The sequence below is a fragment of the Scomber japonicus genome, chromosome 14 (genome assembly GCF_027409825.1).
Source record: "Scomber japonicus isolate fScoJap1 chromosome 14, fScoJap1.pri, whole genome shotgun sequence".
NCBI classification, from domain to species: domain Eukaryota; kingdom Metazoa; phylum Chordata; class Actinopteri; order Scombriformes; family Scombridae; genus Scomber; species Scomber japonicus.
Window position 1 is genome coordinate 21,879,142 of NC_070591.1, and position 26,395 is coordinate 21,905,536.

The 26,395-nt window shown below is 38.8% G+C and overlaps 2 protein-coding genes across 3 annotated transcripts; both read right to left on the reverse strand.

The window, feature by feature from the left end:
- Window positions 1-164: 164 nt before the first annotated feature.
- Window positions 165-17,521, reverse strand: mertka (c-mer proto-oncogene tyrosine kinase a). 2 transcript variants are annotated; one of them, XM_053333635.1, is made up of 19 exons: window positions 17,321-17,521; window positions 15,851-16,154; window positions 15,674-15,774; window positions 15,415-15,585; window positions 9,637-9,723; window positions 9,406-9,521; window positions 9,136-9,325; window positions 8,227-8,372; window positions 5,956-6,091; window positions 4,533-4,683; window positions 3,832-3,920; window positions 3,635-3,730; window positions 3,441-3,521; window positions 3,257-3,349; window positions 3,028-3,146; window positions 2,814-2,908; window positions 2,450-2,609; window positions 1,487-1,623; window positions 165-994 (listed from the first exon to the last, which is right to left on the reverse strand). In XM_053333635.1, exons 1-19 carry the CDS (start codon window positions 17,403-17,405, stop codon window positions 538-540), a joined length of 2,814 nt encoding a protein of 937 aa, XP_053189610.1. In that variant the 5' UTR covers window positions 17,406-17,521; the 3' UTR covers window positions 165-537. The 2 variants fall into 2 exon arrangements, with proteins under 2 accessions (XP_053189610.1, XP_053189609.1); XM_053333634.1 differs by having other exon boundaries at window positions 2,814-2,923.
- A 1,275-nt stretch (window positions 17,522-18,796) lies between these two features.
- lhcgr (luteinizing hormone/choriogonadotropin receptor) lies at window positions 18,797-24,616 on the reverse strand. The gene is made up of 11 exons (XM_053332636.1): window positions 24,444-24,616; window positions 22,670-22,741; window positions 22,260-22,334; window positions 22,091-22,165; window positions 21,846-21,920; window positions 21,636-21,713; window positions 21,429-21,497; window positions 21,237-21,311; window positions 20,467-20,652; window positions 20,124-20,192; window positions 18,797-20,027 (listed from the first exon to the last, which is right to left on the reverse strand). Exons 1-11 carry the CDS (start codon window positions 24,614-24,616, stop codon window positions 18,797-18,799), a joined length of 2,178 nt encoding a protein of 725 aa, XP_053188611.1.
- Window positions 24,617-26,395: the final 1,779 nt, after the last annotated feature.

A 26,395-nucleotide genomic window follows, 5' to 3' on the forward strand; every position in this document is an offset into this window, starting at 1 on the left:
AGAATTAAGTTTATGATACCTAATTGGGTCTGATTTCATACTTTTAAAGGTCCACATAAATATTTTAATGCATTTGTTTTGATACAATATTTTCCCATAGTGATTTCTGTGACAGTGTGAAATAGTAAGGGAATCTTGAATCTCATCAAAATGTAGTCTTGAAACAGTCTATAAATTATTTATCATTACAGTATACAAGATCACTTCATAAATGTTCTGTACATTTCTATATTTACACAGCAACATCACATTCAACTCAGTAAACAATTTCACAGTTCAGTGTATCTTAAGCTTATAGGAACATGTGCCTGAACGTGTTTGATGTTGACACACATAAACAACATGAATAACACTGACACAAAGGCTGGCCATATAAAGCACAAAATGCTTATGTACAAAGATAATATTACAGATAGTCCACATTGGGAAATGTCAAGGTGCTCCCAGTGCAATGAGGCATACGAGGCATAATGTTAAGTACTGATGAACCACTGCATGACATTTTTATTACAGTCTTGATCTGCTGGGTACCAATTTTTACAGCAGGAGAGAAGTGTCGCTGGAGTTGTGATCCCTCCCTGTCACATCGGTAACCACATTTCCATTTGTGCGACTTAAAGCATTGCTCGACAAAAGAGGAACGTTCATTGCTGCTGATCTCAGAGAGGGATCAGAGGAAACCACCACCACATAACGATCATCATCATCCTCATCCTCTTCATTCTCCTGGCTTCCATGAATGTCCACAGTAACTATTGAATTTTCCGCTGCCTGGTGGCTGCAGGATGGAGAGGAGCTGAACAAAGGATGTTCTGCGGCCACTGCTTCTCCATCAGGGTCCTCCTCAGGGAAGCTGGTGTTAATATAGATGATATCATCTTTGCTGCAGGACTCTGGAAGCTTTTCTGTGAGTTTTTCCAACATTTCACGCAGTTGGGGAAAGAAGGGTCGGTCAAGAGGATCAGCCCTCCAGCAGCTGTACATGATCTCATACCTATAGTCACAAGTAAATAAACACATCTGATTAATCTTCATACTTTTTAAAGAGCCCACACCAACTTAATCCATCTGCTACTTGCACTACAGATGGCAGTGGTGAGCAGAGGACTTCAGTTTTATTGAGATGAATAGATGACAGCTGAAAAAAATATGCACTGTACTAATTTGTAAAGCAACTTCTAGCTAGTATCATCAGGAGTACAACACATATCCAGGCAATGTATGGTCAAATTTCCTCAAGCTCAATAAGAGCTATAAGTGTCATAATAGAGATAAGGTGTGAGAAAATATGTTTTTTCTGTCTGATTGATGTATCTGACAACATTTTAAGCACCAAAAAAAACTGTTTTTAAAATGTGTTGAAAAGTTGCATATTTTCACTTCCTAAATATCAGCATTCACACACTTCATTTCTAATTAACTTCTGCAAATTTTAGAAGAACAAACTAAAATCATCAAACATCTGTGCAGAACAGAAAATACTCACAGTTCATCCAAACAGTTTGGTGGCTGCTTCAGTCTGTTTCCTTCAAGAAGGTAGTCATAAATCTCATGGTTCTGGACACCAGGGTACGGTGTCATTCCTCGTGTAGCAATCTCCCACATGGTAACACCAAAAGCCCACTACACGACACAGAATATTAACTTCAGATGACATGTCATTATGTACACAATACACAGTGCATGGAAAACAGTGTTTCATCGCTGCTATCTACGTTTCTATTGATATCTACTAGGGGTGGGGGAAAGAATCGATACAGCATAGTATTGTGATATGTTGCGTGGCAAAATTGTATCAATACACGGACACCAAGTATTGATCTTTTATTAAAGGAATTTGAACATCAATTTATTTTTTCTTTTAGGGACATGAGGTAAAAAAGGTAATGAATTGCAATATATATCACGGCATATCGCAATATATTTAAAATCCCAATAATATTGTATTGAGACACAAGTATTGTGATAATATCGTATCGTGGAGCCTCTGGTGATTCACACCTCTAATATTTACCCTCAAAATATGCTGACTTTCTTAAGTGTCCTAAAAATGATTTCATATGCATTATCTACATTTTTATATTCAGTCAACTAGGGAGTGCAAACGTTTGTAAAGTGTGAATTCAGTCATCCTCTTTGATTTCAAATTTAATATTCAGATTTATGTTACAGCATGGGGATGACACATTTTTTTTACAATCAATTACTTTATATACATTCTCACTTATGCTTTTTACACAAGGAGTGTCTTGTTTTTCATTTGACACTTCAGGGAGAACTGACCCCACTCTGTCTATTAAAAACAAAACCATCACCACACCCTAAAAAGGGAAGTGTGAAGATGTGTGGGTGTGTGGGTGTGTGGGTGTGTGGGTGTGTGTTCCACCTTTGAAAAGCACATGTTAAGACTGACAGTGCTGAAAAGTTTGGAACAGATGGAAGTACTTACCACATCACTCTTTACAGTAAAAACTCTGTCAGCGAGACTCTCCACCGCAATCCATTTTACTGGCATTTTGGCTATTCTGCCCTGCCGGTAATAATCGCCGCTGTAGATCTTCTTAGATAACCCAAAGTCTGCTACACACACTGTCATGTCATCTCTCAGCCTGTGTGAGAAAGAATCAACAGTCAAACCACATAAGTGACAACGCATTAAATTTACACACAGTGTCAAATAAGTTAAGAAACTAATAAGAATTGTTGTATTTGAAAAGTCATTGCACCTGCCAATACAGTCACAAAATACAATCAATCCATGTGTACCATCTACAAAATGAACTCCCAACACAAATCAGAGCAAAACAACCTACATGCAATTACGAGCAGCCAGGTCACGATGCAGAAAGTTACGACAGCTGAGATACTCCATTCCCATCGCAATGTCAACCATAAACTTCAGGAGGGTCTGAGTGGGCAAGAACTGTGTAAAAACACAAACAATCAAGAAGATGAGTAGAGTTAATATTGTTATATCCGGTAAAATTGCTTATGAAAACAGTATTTTAGTTTTGTGTGATATCTTACCATTGGACTCTCTCCCAGGCGAGAGCGCAGCATGAAGCTGTGTAGATCTCCATATTTCATGAACGGCAGGATGACCATGGGCTTGGGAAAATGTTCTGATCCCACTTCCAGGCACACACCTAAAGGCAAACCATTAATATACACAGATATACAGAGACTGTAAGGATGCACAAATGAGAGAGGTAGCGAGATTGTACAATGCATATAAGAAGTATTATATCAGTCCTACCAAGCAGTTTGATGACATTGGGATGGTTGAAATCTTTCATGCAGGCCGCCTCATTCAGGAACTCTTCTATTTCCCTTTGAGAAAAGCTCTCCACTGTTAAAAGAACGACAGGAACATTATTTGCCATTTCTACTTGTTTTATCACTCAAGAATTATTAAACTATTTGAATAATGAAAGACTCACATTTCATTGTCTTCACCGCAACTTTTTCTGATGTCCCATCTGGTTGTCTTAAATGTCCCTCCACAACAGAGCCAAATTCACCTGAAAGGAAATAAATCTGAATCATTTATCATAGTACATGTAATATTTAAATGATCTGTACTATTAGAGACATACTTGTGTGAATATTCCCTAAAATGAAACTGTTCACTCACCCTCTCCAAGAATCTTTCCTATGGAGAGCAAGCTCCTCATGACCATCACATCCTGGAGTTTAGCCTGGAGTTCATCACTGATACCAAGGTTCCCAACTGCAGACAAAAGTCATTCATCTTAGAAAAATGTGCTGTTAACAGGATATGATTAACATTGTTTTTGTCTTTTTTTGGCCCAATGAAATTTTTGAACATACGTGTGACTCCTATGGCTGATCGATTGTAGGTTCTCTGGGGTTTGTATTGCACAATCGGCTGCAGCTTTTCTTCACCTCCAAATATCAGCCTGCAGAGGGAGACAGGGACAAAGAAAATGTTGCTAGTTGAGGTATTCCCCTAACAAACATCATTACATCCTAGTAATAATATACACAGGCTGAGATTCAACTGAAAATACGGTTGTGGGGAGGAAACACTCTGAGTTGTCCCTTTCCTGACTTTGGGGTTAGATTCTGTTTTTGTGCATAAGCAGCAGTCTATGACACATTCCTGTCGGTATCCTGAGTGGCAAGACTGAGTCAGAGGCTTTATAATAATGAATTCCAGAGGATCAACAGCTGGCTGTTGTGTGCCTCTCCAGCTGCAGTTCTTACTCGCATCAGGTGCAGACAGTGGTGATTAAGAGGGAGTAAAGGCAGTTTATATAGAGAGTCCGGAAGCATTCAGTTTTTACGTCCCACTACAGCTCACTACTGTAGTAAGATTACTTAACAGTCTCAGAAGCCAGTGCAGGGTGGTATAATGGAAACCAATAAATCTTTTCTGTATTTATATCAAACAAGGCAAAAATAGGTGACACATACACATACTAAGTGGCTTATTAAAAGATAAGGCAATCAAACTTGGAGCAAGCTGGCAATTACATTAACTTTATGTTTACAGAACAGTGTCAGCATACCTAAACCAAGAGTCAGAAGTCCTGTTATGTACACAGATAGCCCCCCAGAGGATAAGCAGCAGAAGACAGAAGCCGCACACCACACCCAGTACAATATAGACAGACTCTGGAACCCCGGTGTCAGGGCTGGATGAAGGGGATGGGACAAATTCTGATAAGGAAGAACACATGATGAACAAGTTTAGTAAAAATAACAATCAGTCAGCAAGATATCCAAAATTACTTATCTCAATTATACAAACACTGAAAATGGGATATTTCTGCGTTATAGCAATGCTCTATCATTTCATGTCCATATAAGTCAGTATATTTTGTTTTTTGATTCCAAAAATAATGAAGCAACTTTTCCAAGTTGTCTAAATGTCAATGTCAAAAAGGATGACATTGTTCCTAATATGCAACAGTGTGTCAGCAAATCATTTTATTCTCTGTTCTCACTGTTTATTATCGATCCATTAAATAAAGTTGGACAAAGAGCTTCTAATATCACTGATGATCAGTGTGTTTAAGGAGCACTTCAGCAAATTTAGTATGACACATGCAAAGTTTGGAGACTTCAGAAATCTTGATGGGTGATAAAATCTACAAGCCTTCTGTGCAAAATGTATTTAAAAGTTTGAAGCTATGAAGCTTCTGCCACCCATATTAGTCAAATCAAGTTAACATCTTTTAGAGTTATAGGCCTAGTCTTTTTAGTGTCAAACTTCCTCTTTTTGTCAACAAAACCTGTTTAAACATTTATATGGTAACTGACTATTATTTATTACAGACTTGAAAATTGTCCTTTAAGAGAGTGCACAGCTGAAGCAGAGAGATCATGATTTTTTAACCATTACTCAATTCTTCTTTACTGCCTTCCTGCCTGGTAAACACAACATCTTACAAACTCCATGTCCCAAGTTTGTATCCCTGGCTTTCTATCACACATTTGTAGTCTCCAAGCTGAGATAACACTGATCACATCACTAGGACATTATCAATCAATCAATCTCAAACAATCTTTATTTGTATAGCGCCAAATTGCAACAAAGTAATCTCAAGGCACTTTACACATAGAGCAAGTTCTAAACTGAACTCTTCAGGTTTTAATTATCATTATTTTTTCATCTGAAATTCTCTTGTGCACAGAAGACATTATACAGCAGTTCACATTCTGAAAAGTACAGTAAGTTATTCATGTGGACTGCCCCTTTAAGTTTTCCAGATGATAAAAGACAGTTCATTTAATCCCAACTGTCTTTTTGTAAATATCCATGCTTATGCTGCATTGTCAAACTTTGGCCATTCTACCTCAAAAAATACTGCGTAAACCCTCTTTAGGTATTTACCTATTATGGTAAAGTCTAATCTGCAAAACAAAGTTGGGTCAGATTATGAAGTTAACGGTTTCCAGATGATGAGATAAATCAATAGAGCAGCTTACTGTCCTCTGGCACAAACAGCCAGACTCGTGGGCTGACCATGCCGCTCCCTGCCTGTGTGCATGCGGCCACCTCCACACTGTAGCTTGTGTTGAATTCCTGCACTGGCACAAAGGCTGTGGTGGTGTCACTGTGGACCTGAACAACACACAACAATAGACATTTAAATCATAGTGCCATAACCACATTTTTTCTTTTTAAAAAGGTCATTATTACACTTGTAGAGGTAAAGTCACACTTGTTAGACAAACATAAGTCATGTTTTAATGCTACGATAAGGTAAGTCATTAAGTGAGGTTTATGGGGACATGAAGTGGGAACACAATGCTGAAGAACATCTTGTACATGTGTGCAACATCTTAAATCCATCTCAGCAATTTTGCAGGACATCATGTCCTTTTTCTAACTATGTTCCCTTTTTTTCTTCTTTCTACTTGATGCACAATAACAAACAAGAAATGCAAATTAAAAAAGTCCTTCTCAGCTTTTGTCATTCAGTGATTTACAGTATGAAACATTTTTGGAAAATACAAAGGAACTGGGTATTATCATATCTAATGAAACTCTATACAAAAAAAAGGGAAGAAACTCTTTCGGGATGAGCATATATGCTGCAATGGGAGGAGACATGTGACAGACACCACTGTTATTTCACAACACCAAACAGCACCATCTGGGGTTCCTCTCATTTTCCAATGTGCTGACAGTCTGACTGCAAATGCTGAACTCATGATTAATGCTCTACTACGTTTTCTGAGGCACTAAACAGAGGGCATCATGAGGCAATAACAATGAGCCTGCAAGAAATTTTTAGGGAACAATAAACTAATGGCACCACATATTCTACCAGGAAACCGGAATGAGCATAATAGGTCACAAATATATGACCAAGTAATAGTAACAACATAAAGGCTGTTTTACAGGAGCAGATGAGTTTGGGGATTAAACAAGTTGCCTTTACACACATTTCCAGTCACTACTTCTATTACAAAGCCATTGTCTAACATGACATCATTAACTGACTGGACAACACATAATGATATTTGGGCCTACACATCCCGTTGTATTCATATTCTATTCACTCTTTGATGACTCAAGACCACATGGCAAACTAAGAAAAACAGTGGTTGCCAGTTTTCACACCATCAGCTTCCTTTAACTTGGAAACAGCCAGGAAGGACGGGAAACACACTATTGTACTAGAGAGCATGAAAGCAGTACAAATACGCACAAACCCCATCATGGAATAATGTGCCGGATATTTCCTATAAACTAGAGTTTGTTGTTAATTATAACTTATTTCATACAGAGGGTTTATCTAAAAAGGTTGCTATTATTGTAAATTACTTTCTCTTCCTGTTTAACTCTTGGGACAAGTGGGAAAATGTTTGTATGCAGATAATAGGGAATAGTACGGAAGCTGACCTTTGCTTCAGTAGGCAGGACAAAGGAAAAATCATATATCCTCAATATCTCTCACTCATTCTTTTCATATTTGTCATACATTAGTCATTGTTATGAGAAATTTTGAAGATATGAGCAACAGCAAAACAATTTCTATATTGCTAGACACATTCTCTCAAATTAATTAATATGAATATATATGTATACTATGGAGCACTATGCCTGATTGCTGCTCATTGCTTCTCTTTCTTTCTTTGTGTCTATGTTTTTATTGTGTATCTTAAATTTTGTGAATACTGCTAACCAATTTACTTCTGGGATAATAATATAAAGTTACTAATTGAATTTAAAGTTAACTAAATATGACACATGTTTCAGTTTTTGACAAGTGCTGTGTGCATATCTACAGTATGGGTGTCTATGAGTATAAACACACACACACACACACACACACACACACACACACACACACAAAGTAATATATAATTAGTGCTTTAAACATGTATGTATGCTTTTGAATTGTTCATTATTTTTCTCTAGGGCTCCCCAGAAAGCTGGCCAATCAGAACAGAGCTCATTGAGAGGAGGGCTTTAAAGAGACAGGAGTTGAGATCGTCTGATTGACAGGCTGAACTGAGGGCCTGCAAATGAGTAGGTTTTTGAACTGTGAATCATGCAAAGCAACTCTATTGGAATCCCAGAACAAAAATATAGAGATGGAAATTAGCATAACATGTCTCCTTTATAATATAACTGTGAATGCTATATAAATGAAAGAACTCAAAATGATATTATTCACAAAAGAAATGATGACACTGAAAACAAAAGACTAAATCTATAAACATGGATGATGACACTGATGAGCTCACCTTGTTCACTTGTGCACCGTGTCTGACAATGACATCATAACCCTGCAGGATACCATTGATCTTATCATCTGGAGGAGCCTTCCATCTGATCACCAGCCACGACTCATTCTGTTGTACGGTGACATTTCGGGGATAAACTGATGGCACTGAAAAATGTGACAAGCAATGGAAAACAGAGGGATTAACACATCAACTAATTACAATAGCAAAAGACTTCATACAGTATTACTGTAAAACAAAAATGAAAAAAGAAACTAAGACTGCCCCTCTATTGAAATCTTTGATTACATTCTGGTATGTGGTCATTTCCTGGCACCACACATCAAATCTTTCAACCAAAATATCCCCCACAGTGGCTTTAGGAAGGAAATTGAACGCAGCTCCACCCAGTAAGAACTTTGTGTTTTTTCAGTGAAACCACTCCTATTTCCTATTTGACCCTTCAGGAAAATGAAAGAGGTTTAGTGGATACGACGTTTATTCTGAAGGGGACTTGCCATGAGCAGAGCAGGTAGTTGTGTAACGCCCACAAATTCCAGTTATTATATGCTGCTGCTACAAGAAGGCTTACATTAAGCACATTTTGGATGGAAAACACTCTGCTAATTATATAGTGCGACATTTTTGAGACCTAAACAGGAATCATCTGTGATGATGAAGGAGGCAGGAGCATAACACAGAGGTTCTGGAAAGCAAATGCACAAGGTGGTGTTGAAGGTAAACACAGTCTCAAAGCTAGCTCAGAAGTGCTGGAATGGATTTAATTAGATTTTGGATCATTTTGCCCTCTTTACAGTTATGTGTCTGCTGTAATTGCACCTTAGATCTGCTGCTGATTACCGCCCACCACAAACAAATTTCACCCCCTAATTTGTTCCATAGTCCCTGAAGCACAGTACACAAACACACCTCCCTCTGTAGTGTTGCTCTGGATCCATTTCACGACAGGAGAGGTGCCCACTTCATTACTGCAGGAAACACTCATGTTGTACCACGTCATGGCCTGCAGCCCAGAGACTTCAGACTGGAACGGCGGCACTGTGACATTGATGAATCTGGTGGTTGTTACCTCTCCTTTCCTCCTACTCACCTCTTTCACCTAAGAGAACAGAAAAGAACATGTGAGATTAATCTGAGGTCATTTCAACAGACTGTGTGTGTTTGTGATATTAAGCTTACCCTGATGTGGCACTTGGTGAGTGGAGAGAAACCATCATGTCCCGGGACCCAGCTCAAAATCAACTTACTGGATTGCCTCTCCATCACAGTAACATTAGACACAGGACTGGGAAGCACTGTAAAATGCCATTAAAAACCTCATTACAGTAAGTACCCCCACATGGAGGCAAATGGTCAGTTTCTGTAGGAATGTCGATGGAATTTAACAGTCCCAGAAGGACCCACTTTTACCTTTGATGTTGATTTTTGCTTCTCTGGAGGTGCTGACACCCTTCGTGTTGCGAGCCTCACAGCTGAACTGAGTGTACTTGTCCACACCTGCATTTGACACATTGGATAGACACACATTCAGATAAAGTTATCAGCAAGGTCATGATCGCATTGAATATTTTGGAAAAAATCTATCTCAACTCAAGTTTTACCAATTTCAGTAGTGGGAAATACACTGTTAAGTAGAAGAACTGGTGTCTCTGTGTCAAAGGTGAATTTGGGGTAGAAGTGCTATGTCACCCCTGGGGAAGTGAGAATGAGACGAGACTGAAAGATATACAAAAAACACATTTAGGATGACTCAGTCTTCCATTATTTCTCTAAAGTTCACACAGCAGTGCCTCATGCAGTAAGCTCAAATTGAGCCTCTCCAGTGTTATGCACTGTGGTAACAATCCTTTTGCTGGGTCTCTCTTCCTGGTCATACAATTCCCGTCTTTCAACAGCCACAGATCTGCACAGTTAGCATAGGACTTAGGACAGCTGCTAAATAATGTCCCTTTTGTGCTCTGTTTTCCAGTGTCTCTATCTCAGAAACATTTCCACAAAGCTAATTCACAAAGCAGCCTGAGAGAGATGACTGGAACCAACTTGGGATGTTTTGTTTACGTTCTGCAGAATATCTTCACCTCATTACTTTCCTTGGTTTGCTTAGGAGCAGCAGGGTAAAGAGGGCTTCACTTTCCACACAAACCTTGATAGAGCCTCACTTAAAATAGGTTGCACTGGATCATTTACTGCATATGCAAACGTACCACAAGCCTCACTTCAAACTGAATGGCATACACATGGTTGAGGCATGGCTGAGGTACATAGAAACTGATCATTCTTATGTAATTTCACCAAAGAGCGAGAGGGCAACAGGGACACAGCCAAGTTAGTAAATGTCACAGCTACCAATGGCATTTTTTCCTTAAAGTGACACTCCACAAATCTATCTCAACCCTGAATTGTTTAAGGTGAGTGTATAAAGTTCAATGTACGCTGATTGTGAGCTGTGATTGTGTTAAAATCACTCTAGTGACAATGGATTTGCAGTGATGTCAAGTTTTTCGTGGCAGAAAAAGTGTTACAACATTCACTAATCCAAAAGGCTTAGTGTAATCCAAACACATACAGTAACTGTGCTATAATATGGCTAAAAAGGCTCCTTCCAACGGTGCTTTGAAGAGTGTAGGCAACACGGTAATAGATGTTTGCATGGATTTACTGTAGCAGTATTTTGGTAAAACAATGAGTGTTTCAAAAATAGTGAGAAAATATAAAACAACAGAGATGTGGGTTATGCTAAGTGGTTTCATGAAATGCTACTCCACCAAACATCTCATTTAAAGGATAGGTTCACATTGTTTCTAAATCCCTCTTAAAACAATGCTTACATACCAACGTATACTGAAATTGTTTTTGGTCACTGTAGAGTGGTCTTTACTATTCCTGCTGTCAAGTCTGAAAAACTGTTGAGCAATTTCAGTGTAAGAGGTGAATCAACAGTCCATGTTTTGTGTAAAATGTACTCAAAAGTTTGGCTTCAGCTTCAGAAGTGTGAGCTAGCCAACTCAAATGGATGTCTTCTTATTTTTATGAACATTTCCCTGGACTGTGTGTCCTTGCTGTGCACACATTTGATGAATGGAATGTCAAGAAAAACATGGAAATAACAGAAAGAAACAAAATGTCAGTACAAAATGAATAGTGTTAAATGTTCTTGTTCACAGGTGAATGTCTGCGTGAATGACTATCTATTTCTTCTTTCCCCTAAACAGTTTAGAGACCTAAGAGAATCACTTTTTTTCTACTTGTTTTCCTTTCTCTTCTTCGTCCTCTGCTTCTTTGTGTATTTGATGGGGAAGTTGATGAATGTATGGAATGCTATGTCCGCCTTTGTGCCTGCAGATATGCTCACAGAGGGCCCAAAAGGTTTTAGAAGCTCTGTTGCAATTATGCTTCAGACCACCACATAAGTTTCTGAATCAGCTATTTTTCTTCTTCTGTGTCCACAAGACACAGAATTTGCACGTATGTTCTGTTTACACAGTGTTTTTTGTCTCTTCAAATTTGTGGTTCCTCTTTAAATGTGTTGTTATTCTGGTGCTGCAACTTTATGAAGGTCTTATCCCAACCTTTAAACAGATCCAGCAGTACAAAGCGAATAGAGGACTCCTCCAAAGACATATCTGCAATCTGAAAAGGTGTCTGAGCACCAGGGGTTGACCAGCCGTAGGCAGCAGAGTTTGACATGATATGAGGCTGTAAACATTCCACTCAGCCCCTGTTTGTTACTGTGTACCAACATTTGTAAAAGCTCAGTGCCAGTGAAGTCTGAGTCTCCAGTCTCAAGGGTGGATTATAATCCATGATCTCGATTAAGTAATTTACAAACTCCACAGTCCTTTGGAAAAATTTCTTGACTAACAAAATACCGTAATCATCAGTCAAGATTAGATGTATATTCAGTGTGAATCTGTGTTTTCCAGTTTGACCAGAAACTAAAGTGTGATTGTGGATGTTATTATAATTTCATTGAATGGTTGTGTGCTTAATAATCAAAACATATATCAAATGACGAAATGCTGAGTCCAGATCTTGGTCAAATCCAAAGTCCAAATGTAAACAAAAGGACTGCCTCACTACCAAAATCCAAAGCACATGATTAATACTACTATAATTCTGTCAGGTGTTTTTACAGTAACATTTTAAACAGTACAAAAGTAGTATAGTAATAGCTCAAAGTAAAGTTAAGGCATTGCAGTGTATTTGTTTACTTCCCTATTATTTATGAAATACTTCTGTCAGCCTGTCAACTATTGGCAAGACTTTAAGAATAGATAAATCAGAATGCTGTTTGTTCATATTGTTGTAGTATTGCTACAGTTGTTGTAAAACTCAGGCATCTATGGGATGCACACTGGTCTTGTTGTGCTATTAAAAATGGCTGCATAAACAACAACAACATAAACCCTCATGGATAGCTGAGTAGCATCATCTGCTATGCTAGAGCTACTCGTGTTTCTTCAGATAGCTATTACACTCTGCTTCACATCTACACATACTGTTTTGTACAATATCACACACCCTTGCACTTTTAATATATTGGTTGTCTTTAATATAATCTGTAAAATGTGTATTGTCTGTGAATAATATGTATATTATCTGCATTGCATGAGAGACACAAACGACCACAAACAAATTCCTTGTGTGGTGTAACATACTTGGCCAATTAACTGGTTGTGACTGAACGCCGCCCTCCATCTCATCCATCACATCCTAGAGAGTAGCGTTACAATATGGGAATATGAATATCACTAAGTTCTTATACTGCAAACTTTCCTCTTCTCTCCTCATCATCCAGTTCTTACTGCAGACCTACAGTAATGGCATAAATCTACCTCTGAGTACCCTGCTCTTAGTACCCTGCTGATAAAGGCCTGTATGCATTTCAGGGTTAAACACACACATTGTTGTAAAGTCATATATTTGGTGGGAAAAGGGAAATGAATCAAGGCCCAAGCTTAGATATTTCTGCTTTCACTTAACGTGGCAAAGTAAATCATAGAAAAAGCAACAACACAGTAGAAAAAACCAGTCTGGTTGGCCACTAGGATGGAAACATCAGAAATGATGGAGGGAATTTGGTAAAAGCAGAGAAGCGAGTGGTTGATGCAACCAAATGCAGAATGTGGAAGTGCTGCAGTGTGGACCATGCAGCCTGTAATTATCAGGCCTGTGAGCACTCCATCTTACTGAGCTGCCTGAGATGTCTATGTTATTTTCCAGTTTTATATTCAGGCAGCAAATATAGCCATGAAGTACTCCATCAGATTACAACTTGGCCTAAACTTTTCACTATTTTTTACTGTGCAGCACATTTCATACAGTTATTTGTGTTTTCAAACATGTAGCTTCCAAACCTGCATCCACTTCATATTATGATGTTACAGACAGAAGGATTGCCATGGCCCAAACTTTACTACAAACTTTAATCATCCTCATCTGTAAATTATGATGCCCAGATTTCAAGCCAGCTGAATGATAAGTAATGACAAGAGATGACTCTCTCTGAAATAAAATCAAAAATAATTAACCAACTACATCAATTTCATGATATCATGTAGCCTTCAGAGGAAAAGGGAGCCCTATACTTTTACTAAGCATTTGGTAAATACATGCACAAGAGTGGGTTTACACTGTTTTGTTGTGCCAGTGTTTGGTCCTGCAGAGAGCTCTGGTAGCCTGCAGCCTGCCAGCCTCTGTGTTCAGCCCCTCCCTGCAGCGTAGTGGGCAGTCCTATGAATGAGGTCTTTGTCCTTGGAGCCAACCCCCGAGCAAACTCTCTATGCAGCCCCCCATCCCCTAACTGCCCGGGCCCTTGCACACACTGGACCATAGCACAGCTCTGAACCTTTAACCCCCTCAGCTTCTAGCTGTATCACCACTCACAGCCTGCAGCAGGAGTTCTCAGCCTGCGGCAAACTGAAAATGAGCAGTTAGAATATACAGAGCAGAATGGTTATGCTTCTAAAGCCAAATGTTTGTCTTCTAAGAGAGGCTGTTTAAGACCATAAAAGGGAGAACACACTAAATTCACTAGTTTTATGCTCTCAAATTTCTGATTTTATTAATCTCATTAATATAATATATATATTAAACAGAACATATTGGAGTCTAACAAAACAAGCAACTTTAATATGGCAAATTGAGCTTTGGGAAGTTCTGCCAGGCTTTTTTAATGATGATGTGATAAATTGAGAAAATAAATAACAGTTGCAGCCTTACTTTAATGCCACTCTATACAAAGTTAAAATAACATATCAGGCATGCAGAACGTGGGGCATGCATGTGTGAGATGGACCACTTGAATGGTATGACACGAAAATAAAAATTAACTCATTAATAGTTCATTATAACAAGTATTTTCATTTCCAGTTCAGTTATTTGCCCAGTATCACATTGTTTACTGTGTACAGCTAGCAGAGTGATTTCACAAAAAGGACTGACCATGCGTGAATGACCGCTGCTAAGCATTCAGAGGTGTCACAGGAGGCCCACATGACACTGACCTTGCTGATAAATCTCATTGTAGCAAACACGGTACAGATGCTGAGGCAGCAGAGACAAGGCAGAATAGAAACCACCAACATAGTGACGCTAGCTGAGTAAGGACCAACATCACACTTTATCTCCACTATTAAAGAGCCAAACATTCTTAATCTCTCTCTGTAGTCATGATTAAAAAGGAATTCAACCAAAGTGAACCCATAATAATTGACTGAGCTCCACCTCTTGTGTTATATCAAGTATACTAGTTTAACAATGTTTTTATACATGTGGTAAATCTTCTCTTTACTCAACAATGCAACCAACAAAGCTTCAACAGAAAACACTAAGTAACCACATGAATCCAACTTTTCAGAAGAAATTTCAAATAAGACAAAGACAGCATTCCTAAAGGAGGAACTTCTTCATCTCCTCCAACACATGAGAGATTAATTAAGGAATATTTCCTGTCAGAGTGTGATAAACCACAAAGCAGAATCTTCAACTCAGTCAGATCATAAATTGGATATTGTGCAAGGGGAACATCTAGAAATGACACTTCTCTTTAGAGATTTTCACTACCTAAAGAGGAAATGGACAAGAGGGAAATATATATACATATTAAAGTTCTATTTATTTATTTGTCTGTGTGTTTGTTTATACAACACATGTCCTCAATATTGAGAAAGAGTGATTTAGGCTCACCTGACACAGTGAAGCTGCTGGGAGAGTTATGAGAGTCACTATCAGGTGATCCATCACGGAGCCAGCGGATTTCAACAGGGTCTGGGGGTCCCACTGCTTCACATGACAGAGTGAAAGGTGTGTTCCTTGTGACGTTCTTGTCTTCTGGTTCCTGACTAAATGTTGGTAGACCTGTGGACAAATTAAAGTTAATTGAAGTGTGACGCTCCAGCAAAAATGTAGGAGAAGCTCCCGATTGCAGCATCAAGTCCAAACTCACCATCCACCTCAATGATGATTGGTTTAGACTCCACCACGTTGGTGCCGATAATCAGTCGGCAACGGTATTCCCCAGCATCCACCCTCTGCACCTGCTCAATACTGTAATACAGTCCATGAGGTCAATAATCACAGACTGACATACACTTTTTAAAATATCACTCTGTGTGTCACGTACCTGACAGAAGAGAGGAGAGTGGTAACCCCATCTGTGATGGTCTGAAGCTCGTTGATCAACAGCTGTTGTTTTGAAGCCAGGTCCTCACCGTTCTTCACCCAGACAATGGTGGGCTCCAGCCTGGCATCGGGGATGTCAATGGAGCAGTTGAACTTAGCCTCATGGCCCACTGACAGCTGGATCGCGCCAATAGTGGGCTTGAAACGCAGCTGTCTGACCATATCCAGGTTCACGTATGTCCTTGGTATCTCTATAGGCTGAGAGGTCCTGGTGGGTGGGTGAATGCGGCTCAAATGATGCTGGGCTGTTCACAGAGCAAGGTGTCAGATTCAGTTTTACTGGCTGGTCAGGAACATGTGATTTATATTAATGAAATGATACTTCTACCTGTGAGTCGGAGCTACATTAATAGTGTCAAAGAGTTGACATCCAAAGTGACAAAACTAGGCCTTCATATGAGTGTTTAAACCCAAAATGACCAGTTCCCAACCTTTTTGGATTGTGGATCAAGCAGTGTCCACTTGTAATCTTTCATGACAATAATTACTAGCAGCTAGACACAAAACAGCATTTGTTCTTTTGTGACATTTTATAGAAGGATTTTAGAACCCTAAACAGCTTAAGAAGCTTCTCAAATGTTTTAAAGGACCACCAGGCTGGGAACCACTGCTCTAGATCACCACAGACCAACATGCAACTAGTAAATGACAATTTAGGGCTGCAACTATTGATTCTTTTCATCATCATGTTACTCAATGAATCATTTACTCGATTACTGTCACAAAATCGTGAGGAATTGCCATCACAAACACATTTATGGAGCCTAAGGTAACATCTTCAAACTGCTTATTTTAATCAAACAACAGCCCAATAATGTAGGCTTAACAATCTGTTTACAATGATAATAAGTCAGAGAAACGTAGTAAAACACTTCAACCCCTGAAGGGCTTGCTTTTGTGCAAGACAAATAACTTCATTCTTTATCAATATTAAAATTTAAATAGCTGGTGATTTATTATCTGTCTGCTCTGGCTGATATTTCAGTACTGGACAGCTTTGATTGAAACTATTCTTAACGGATGAAGAACTTTAAACTTTGAACTACTACCAAATGCTTTTCAGCATGACTCTTTGCCAACTAGGTAGCTACTTCAAGTATCTCTATGTTTATTGTCCCCTTTAGCCAAATAAAAGAGACACATTTACTTGATGAGCAAAGTTAGTAGGCTACTCTGCCTGATTGTTTAAATGTATCAAAGACTTTCTGAAAGTCTATAAAGCAACTTTCCTTGAAGTTTGCCACTGGCTGATATAAAGCTGTCTGCAAAGGCATTTAAATTTCGTCCAGATGGATGCAGTGTGTCACAGAAACATCTGGCTCCTACGAAACGCTTGGATGAGTCTAAAGCCCGACTTTAAGGGACTTGAAGTATGTGCAGTGAAGCAAAGCTCAGAAAATAAACAACTCACCGCTGACCCGACCCCCGACAATAATCGCTACAGTCGTAGTAGAGAGGAAAACTCCAAACCAGCCTGGAGTTGACTTCTTTGCCATGACCGCTATGAGCTATCCACTCTGCTGCTTTTCGTCCTGCAACAGTCTGAAAAAACACTTCCACGTTTTTATTCTAAGCGGTCTGTGCGGGACAAATAACCAACATCGCCCGTTGGCGTCGCTTTATCGCAGCTTGAGTAAAGACTTGTTGACCCAAGGTCCCATTTAGAGGGAGAAAAAAAAACCTTTACTTTTCTCGACGTCACAGGAGGGATCCCATGGAGGCGGGACTGAGGAGCTGTGGAAATGCACCGAAATAGGTGCAACAACAGAAAACTGTCACTAAACAAAACTCTCGAGATATTACATGAGTTTATACGTTTTTTTTATTTTTTTATTTTATCTTTCCTATTAGACTTATATATTGTGCTCTTATTATCTTTTGAGACAGAAAAATATGACCTTACAACTTGCTATCTTAAAATAAGCATTAATTACATATATGCAGACTAATCTAACAACAAACAGACAGGGGAGTTGATCTCTTGCATTCTCAATCACAATATTAAAAAAAAAAAAACCTTACAAGAAAAACAAAAACCGAAGTTGTCTGTCCAACTCCTCCACCACGTGGTCAACTTTAGGTACTGATTTTTCCATATAAACCCTCATACGTAACATGATGGTTAAGTTCTTCATTTAAACATACAGTATAATCAACTTCAGCCAAGCCATCCTTAGAATATGTTAAGCATAGGAAGAAGAACAATATTTTTTGTAAAGCCATGGTATCCTTTGGTTTCAATAATAAATCTTTGGGATGATCATGGTTGACCACTCAGAGAGGACTAAGTAGTTCTGGAGGGCTCTGAGGTATCAACATGATCCCCTTCTGCAGATGGACTGTGCCCAGTTGTTATGTAGAATAACACATGTATAGTTCAAATTTTCTCATTAAATGTTGAGATTGAAGGTTCACTCTGGACATCGAAAACAGTGTGACAAAACAATGAGCCCAGGTCATTTTAGCAGCTGTTTTTGGAGCTTTTTTCTGTGGGAGTGTCTCCACTTTGCCAGAAGCTTTTTTCACAGCTGACATTTGTAGGAAAAACTACAGGGGGAGCTAATAACATTAATAGTATCTGGTACACTTAATGGAACTTAATGGATATTACACATTTGCTTTCTCTGTTATAAATAGAAATTAGAAAACAGCTCATTCAATGGATTGAACTCATATCAGTCTTGAATGAAAAGGATACCCACTGCCACAACAGAGTCACCAGCAATCCTTTCAATTCAGCAGTGTTTACAAAGTTTCTAAAAATAATATTTTACAACAAAAACATAACCTTCCCAAACACTGTTTTAACATGATAGATGGCTGAATAATTTCCTTCAAATCCAGTATGTTTTACTGCAGTTTCTCTTGTCCCTCTGTCCTGTTCTTCTCATTGCCTTCGGGTGAGCTCTCCTTCCTCCTTAAGGTAAAGACTTTGCTGTGCCATGGCAGCCAGCCTCACTCCTGTGCGATGCCCCTTATTTTTGTTTCCCAAATTGCTCTTGATTGCATTTTCTGAGCAGTAGGCCTTCATGCGATAAATACTGGCCTTGCTTTTACAACAGCCCATGGCACTCATGAGTTGACATGTGTCCTTTCTGAAAGCCTTGGTGAAGATAGCATAAAGGAAGGGATTGGCACAAGAATTTATGGGGAAGAAGAGGACCAGCAGAATCTTGGAATTGGTGACTGTGATGAGGGGCACCTTGAAGGCAGCAGAGATGGCAAAAAAGGAGATGGGTGCCATGCAGAGAAAATCTGTGAAGATGAGCACAGCCATGCGCTTTGCAATCTTGGTGTCAGCGCTTCGTCTAGGGAACTCAGGGTTTCTTACCGCCAGATAGATCAGCACGTAACAAACACATACAATGACAAAAGCACCCACGTTAAAGATCAGGAGAATTATGATGAAGGCCTGAGCCAGGGGAGTCTCTATGTCCATAGGGAGGCACATGCTGACTTTAGAGTAACTGCTTATACCAACCAGGGGCAGCATCGCCATTCCCAAACAGATGAGCCAGCCTGCTGCCATTATAGTTGCTGCCTGTGTCAGACCAAGACGGCGCTCTATCTGCATTGCGCTGGTGATGGTGTGCCAGCGCTCTATGGTGATGGTGGAAAGTGTATACACTGACAGCTCTCCAGCAAACAAGGACAGGAAGCCTGCAGCACTACAGCCAGGCCCTGTCTGCCATTCAATAGCATGCTGACTGTAGTGGCCTCGTGTGCGCAGGTCTACAGTCGCTATCATCAGAAGGTAGATTCCAATGCAGAGGTCAGCAAAGGCCAGGTGATACATGAGGAAGCGAGGCACTGTCAGCTTGCTCCGGCTGGTGAAAAAGACCAGGATCACCGTCAGGTTACCTGTGATGGCCAGTATGTTGATAAACCAAATGGCCACTCTGAGAAAACTGAAACCTGCTATGTCCTCACAGGGATTGAAAGCATCTGCCTCAGGTGTGCAAACCAGTGTTGGTCGGGTCTGACAGAAGTCCAATTCTGGATAGTGGAAATTGACATCTCCAAAGCCTTCATCCTTGACAAATGGGTTAACATCTAAAAACAAGGGCATGTCCATAAATGGAGGTGTATCTGCTGAGCCTCCGATCACACGCTGAACCCTGTGTTCCAAAGAAAAGAAAATAATTTTACCAGTACAGGGGAAAGTTAAAGACAAGAAAACAACTGTTAGGTAAATAACCAAATCACATTCTTACTTTCCTGATGGATCACTCTCATCACAGTATGTGGAGCCATTATTCCATGCAGGATTAATAGGAAAGTCCCTGTAGAAAAGGGAGGAAACCAAGTAAAGGCTAACTCGAAAAATGTGCCACCACTTTTGCCTGAATATAACTTGATTGACACATATCGGACACACACATCTATGTTGCAGTCTTGTATAATCGCATAAGCATGTTAGCAGCTCATTTCAATAATATTCTACTTTCAGTGTACTGAAAAACTGGACCTGCAGTGGGACAGAATTTGTGTAAATAATACATCTTATTTGATTAACCAGCGTCATACTAAATGTTCTCAATTTCTGCACTGAGTCACCTGTGTTTGTTCCAGCTCAGCAGCGCACAGCAGTGACTGTTGTAGGTGACATGGGCCTCTCGCAGGCTCCACAGTCCCTGCAAAGGAGGCAGACTCTTCAAGGCGTATGCTGACTGAGCCATCAACACCAGAACTGACTCCAGCCCCTGTGACGGTAACTTTGTGAGAGCTGTCGCAGAAACGTCCCTGTAAAATAACAGAGAGTACAGATGAGAACGTGACTGCATGGGGGTGTAAAGTCCTCTTTGTGTGCATTGTGTTGGCTATACACTGTTAAAATCACATTATCCATCCATAGACTTCAGTTAGTCAGCAAGACAGTGAGCTCCTTGCACACCCACAAATATAAGCATTCCATTTGCTGTTGCCCTATCCCCAGAATAAGAAGTCCATGCCTCATTGCACAGATTTACACTGTAATGCTGTACACTGTTCAGGTTTACACCAGACTTTATCAATTGTCTTTATCACTGCTACTTAATGGACTCTTATTGTACAGTTTTGCAAGTTTTATACTATCGGTTAGCTTTCTTTCACCTGATCTGTTTGTGTTTTCCTGTACTACCTTTTTTGGTTTCTTGACTCTTTTGTTTTTCTTTTTGTTTTTTTGTTGTATGAAGTGTATATCTAGACATCTCTCAAGTCTTGACAGACATAACGAGACTTAAAAATCTTATTTCAACTGTAAATTTCACAAATATTGTTGTCTGTATAAATTGAAGCACATAAATGTTGCATTAAGTGACTCGAGGTTTAAGAATATCACATACAAGACTCCGGGGCCTGTAGCTCCTTTGAAAGCATCTCTATGGATCACTCTGAGGTTGCGATTATTCTTCAAAACCCTGAAAAATAATAGAGTGCAGAGTTCATAAATAAAAGTCTGATGATGTGAGTGGATAAACTTAAATATAACTTGTGTAAAATTGTTCATTGCAAATGGGGATGTGAGAAAAGTTTACAATTTATCTATCTTTGTCCCATTGAAGGCGTAGTCATGTATCTCTCTGAAGCCATTGTTGTACAAGTTCCTGCAAGTTTAACAGAGTGACAAGATTATTAAGACCAATAATCTCTATCTCAGCAGCTGACTAACATGTATTTACAACATTTATGTCCAAATGACTGACAGAGTAAAGAGGTTCAAATGAATTTCTTGCGTCACTTACATTATAACATATTCCTTTGTCATTCCAGTGAAAGCATTTGGAGGTACTTCCTTTAGATAGAGGTTGTCACAGATATCCCTGAAAGACCATCAGAGTTCATAACAGAATCATGAGCAAATTGAACTAAAGATATACTCAAAATGCAATTTGCTTATAGTGATGTGCTTTGGTTTTTATATCTCACAAGTCTTGATTAAAAGATTTACTTACAAGATAAACTCTGATTCAAGAGAGCTGATAGATGTGATGTCAGGAAAAATTGATATTCCGGTATTTGAGATGCTCCTATTGACGCAAAAGAAAACGTGTCATGTTTTAGAGAACTATGTGTCTAAAACTGGATTCATATTAGCTAAAATCAAACAAGTAATACTCATTGCTCAGGTGTACAGAATTCGAAAAAACATTCAAATCTTAATCCAAAAATATGAATTGTATGTATGAAGATCTCTCACAGGTAGCGCAGCTTGGGAAGGTTGTTAAATGTCCCTCTGTCAATGTGCATCAGGCTCCTTGTGTTCTGGATTGAGCTGCAAAACATGTAAAGCATCAGTTAAACCTGTACTGCATTACAGTGTTTGTTACTTTCATTATTTAAAAAAAATAATCCCAGGAAGAACTTACATTTCTGAGAGGTTGAGAAGATCGTTAAATGCTAAAGTCTCAATGGTTTCCAGGTTTACACTCTGAGCAATCACACTATAGAGCAGAATCAAAGCAATGAAGTACATCCAAAGAACATGTAACTTTAAACTGTAACACTGAAAGAAAGGAAAGTTTGTTCTTGTACGTAAAAACTGTCAAGACTTATTTTTATAAAGGATGGGAAATCCCCACAAACCTAATCTTATTTGTTAATTGGGCAATGCAGCTAAAATACAAAGTTAATGAGAAAAACATTGTATGTGGTGATCTTCACACCTCTAACAGATACATTCAGATTCCCTTCAGTCATTGGATGCTTGGCTATCAATAACTCTGATAACAGTAATAATACAATTTTAAAATTAGTAATTGGAAGAAAGCTAACTTACATCCTCTGGACTCCTTTCAAACCCTCAAAAGAATGGCTTGAAATGGTTCGTAAAGACAAATCATAGAGAAACCTGAAACCAGACATATACAGACACTTTAAAAGACAATTTCACATGTATGTAAGTGTAATGTACTCACACTAAAACAACATTTTTTCTTCCTAAAGTTCTGCCATTCTGTCTATCCAGTCACACTAATCAATTTCTATGTAACACAATGATTTTGGCTTCTCTGTGTATTTCATGCTGTCAGTCACTTTTTAAAATTGCTGCTACATGCACAGTTAATGGGATAAACAGATGAATACACTGAAAAAATATTTTTAATTTACAACATTAGCAAAACAGCACTGTGGTTCAGTAGTATGTGAGGTGTTGGTGTTATAGTTTGACACATGCATGAGGCTGTTGGCCTCAGTGTTCACGGACACTTATCAGGAGAGACTCAGTGTTCTGTGATTTACCAGAGGAGGGGTCAAGATAGCACCTTCAAGGTTTTGACAGCCTGGTGAACTCTAACAGGGAGTTCTGAAACTCTATAACCACAAGGATGCACTGTGTACTTGACCGTGTGAGATCAACTTGACATGTTCTTTACAGGTAATTAAATTGCACACTTGCAATGCCCTCTGTTTTCCAACAATAGAAGTGTGGTGTGCTTTTGCTGAATGAGGTACAGCATTAAATAGTATAAATATTACTTGTAAGTTGATGCTCTCCAGTCTGCAATGCGTCCAGAAGTTTTACGTTGATGTTTTCAAAATCCTTCTGAATTTTAAATGATATTATAGTAGCAGTAATACAATTTATGCTAATGGTGTTTTGCTACATACACACACATGAAGTTACAGATCTCATAAGGTTTGTAGTAATTAGGTTTCACTGACTACAATGAGCAAACAATTGTCATTAACATGAAGTAAAACATCATATCACTGTCCACATACACAGTATAATACATATGCATTTATGCTGAAAGAGCAGATGGATGCTCCCACCTGGATAGACGAAGTTGTCAGCCAGTCACAATTTAGGTTAGAAATAACTAAACCAGAACTTGAAGGAAAGCAAATGATGTCACAAAATTAGGCTTAATCTGTTGTACTGCTGTGATATCAGGATATCTCCAACAAATACTGACTGCTAGGAAGTGTATTCAGTTAAAAGGAGAAGTTTTGTTTTTAAATCAGTACTATCAAAACTGGCACCAAGACAACTGGCAGACTATTCTAAATATGGTGAGCCAACACAGTGCAGACCTGACAAAAGCTTCTCTCTAAACCTGAAAGAGTTGAAAAAATATCTCATAAACCAACATACAGTAGCACAGTGAGTTTTGTTAGTTTGTGAGGATTACTCTGCACTTCACTCTCAAAGCACTTGTCTGCTACCTTATGCGAAAATAGAGGTAATGGCAAATGAAAAGCAGTCACACTGAATTCTCGAAACATAATAAAATGCTAAATCTGTGAACTAAGCAGCCACGTATTCAAATCAAATATGAGCGCATTTCAACTTGTAACCACTCGAGTGCGTTTCAGCTGGATCACGTCTCCATGCGTAAATACGCACAGCATAATCGTGGTATTAAGGTGAATTTAAAAAAACAACAACAACAAAGGCTATAAAAATTAATTGTCGCTGCAAAGAATTATAATAATAATAAACTAGCACACCTACCTGATCAACACATCCCTATAAATGTATACAGTGGACTTAACCACTTTCAAATGTTTACCAGATTCGCATACCCATCTCATTAGTGTGAACTTACAGTCTGTTTCCCCGGTGACCTTTCATCAGAGCAGACTTCTCTGTCACATTGTTGCATTTGATTGCGTTGTGAAAGCAATGACAGATCTTCGGACAGGCGAAAGCCGAAGCACACTTGAATCCATAGAAGAACAAACCAGATAGCAACAAGAACAACGGCAGTGATGTCCACATTGTTATACTGTCTGCAAAACACACAGAAACTGAAATATCCAACAAGGGCTGCGCATTTCGATATTGGACTTCTTCAAAGTCCCATTTGATGCTTCAGTTCGTTGATGTAGCCGCAACAGAACGTCATCCTTTAACTGTACAGAGGGGAATCGCAGCAACCTGATGATAACCAACTTCTTATCAAGTGACTCGTTTGTCACATAGAGTCTGCTGAGCTCGACGTTATTCACACTTCTGAAAAGCACGAAGTTACACTGAGTAAAATATCTGTTTTTTTGTCATTTGATAGTTAAATATTACTGCTATGTTCTTTTACAGTAGGTAAAATGTAAACATTAGTATATTTAAACTGTGAGGGTATCCTGAAATTGATAAATATCCATGAAACACACTAACCCCCATGTAAATGTATTGGCTAGAGGGAGAGTGCACTTTTGCATATTTGATTAAGGAACTCAAAACTTGACTGACCTCAAGGTAAACTGTGATACGACCCTTCTGTCTCCCCTATAACCACAACCAGAGAGACATTTCATTCATATTAAATTGTGTGTACAGATTAAGAGATAATGAAGAGATGTTCCTGACTGCTATATTCAGGGTGTATAAAGTATATAATGCATTTTTATTTTCAAATTTAAAGGAATTATCTCACTGTTGTGTCTGAGAATGATTATCAACAATTGTCAGAGTAATCTGTAGTTTTTGTGTTTTCATTGCCACATTTTCCTTTTGATTGTGTTTTCTAACTCTTGTGTCAGTAATTGCTGAGTATTTAAGGTTAATTAAAATGAAGATTTCTGCTGTCATACACATACAAAGCCAATTGGATGACTGTGTCCCTTAGAAGGACAGTGTGACCCAAACTCAAAAACCTCCCATAACTGTATCTCATTTGACACCAGTTATGTTGTTGATAAAGACAAGGCAACATTATATAGCCTTGGCAAAAAAATGTTTAAACACGTGTTATGCTACAAGGTTATATTCACCATTGTCAAAAAGATTGATGAAGACTTTAACAAGGGCATTTGCAATTTTGTATGTATTTTCCAACAGGCTGAAAACACATGTTACAGTTAATTTTTTATTCCTCAAACATTCATCACCATGTTCGAACCCAGCATATTTGGCTAGCTAATGTTAAAATTATGCATGGAATTAATCGAAACACTCCTCAAGCTTGTAAAACTACCAAGCATGGTCATGTAAAGAGGACATGGTTTTACTGCCTTGATAGTGCCAACTGTTTCGTACTTTGTTTTTACATCTCCACTAGGTGGCGACAGAGAAACAGAAAAACAACAGCCTGTTTATAAATGGTTGGAATAATATGAAATGAGGTATACTGATGAAGTAGGTTATAACAGTGAGTGATTTTCAGACTTAATATATCTATTTGAGTATCAAAATGAGTGAAGACAAAAATGTGAACGTATACCCACTTTGTGTTGATAAATATCGTTTCTTCTAAACTTACCATCAAGTTATAATAGCCAATCACACTTGAAATTAAATTACAATATACAAAACATATCTAGAGTCAAACTTTTCCCCCCTATTCATAAAATATAGTCTATAAACAGTCCATAATACGCAGCTCCTTTCATAACGTATTATTTCCGACAGAACCTGAAGGCAGCAGCGGTTCTGAGGAAGCGAGGCTGTTAAAGTTGCCTTCACGGGCTGATCTGCAGTCAGTTTATCAGCTTGACGAACCCCACTGGGTGTGGACAAACCGGCTCAGAGTCAGCACTCACAGACAGCATCACACGGGAA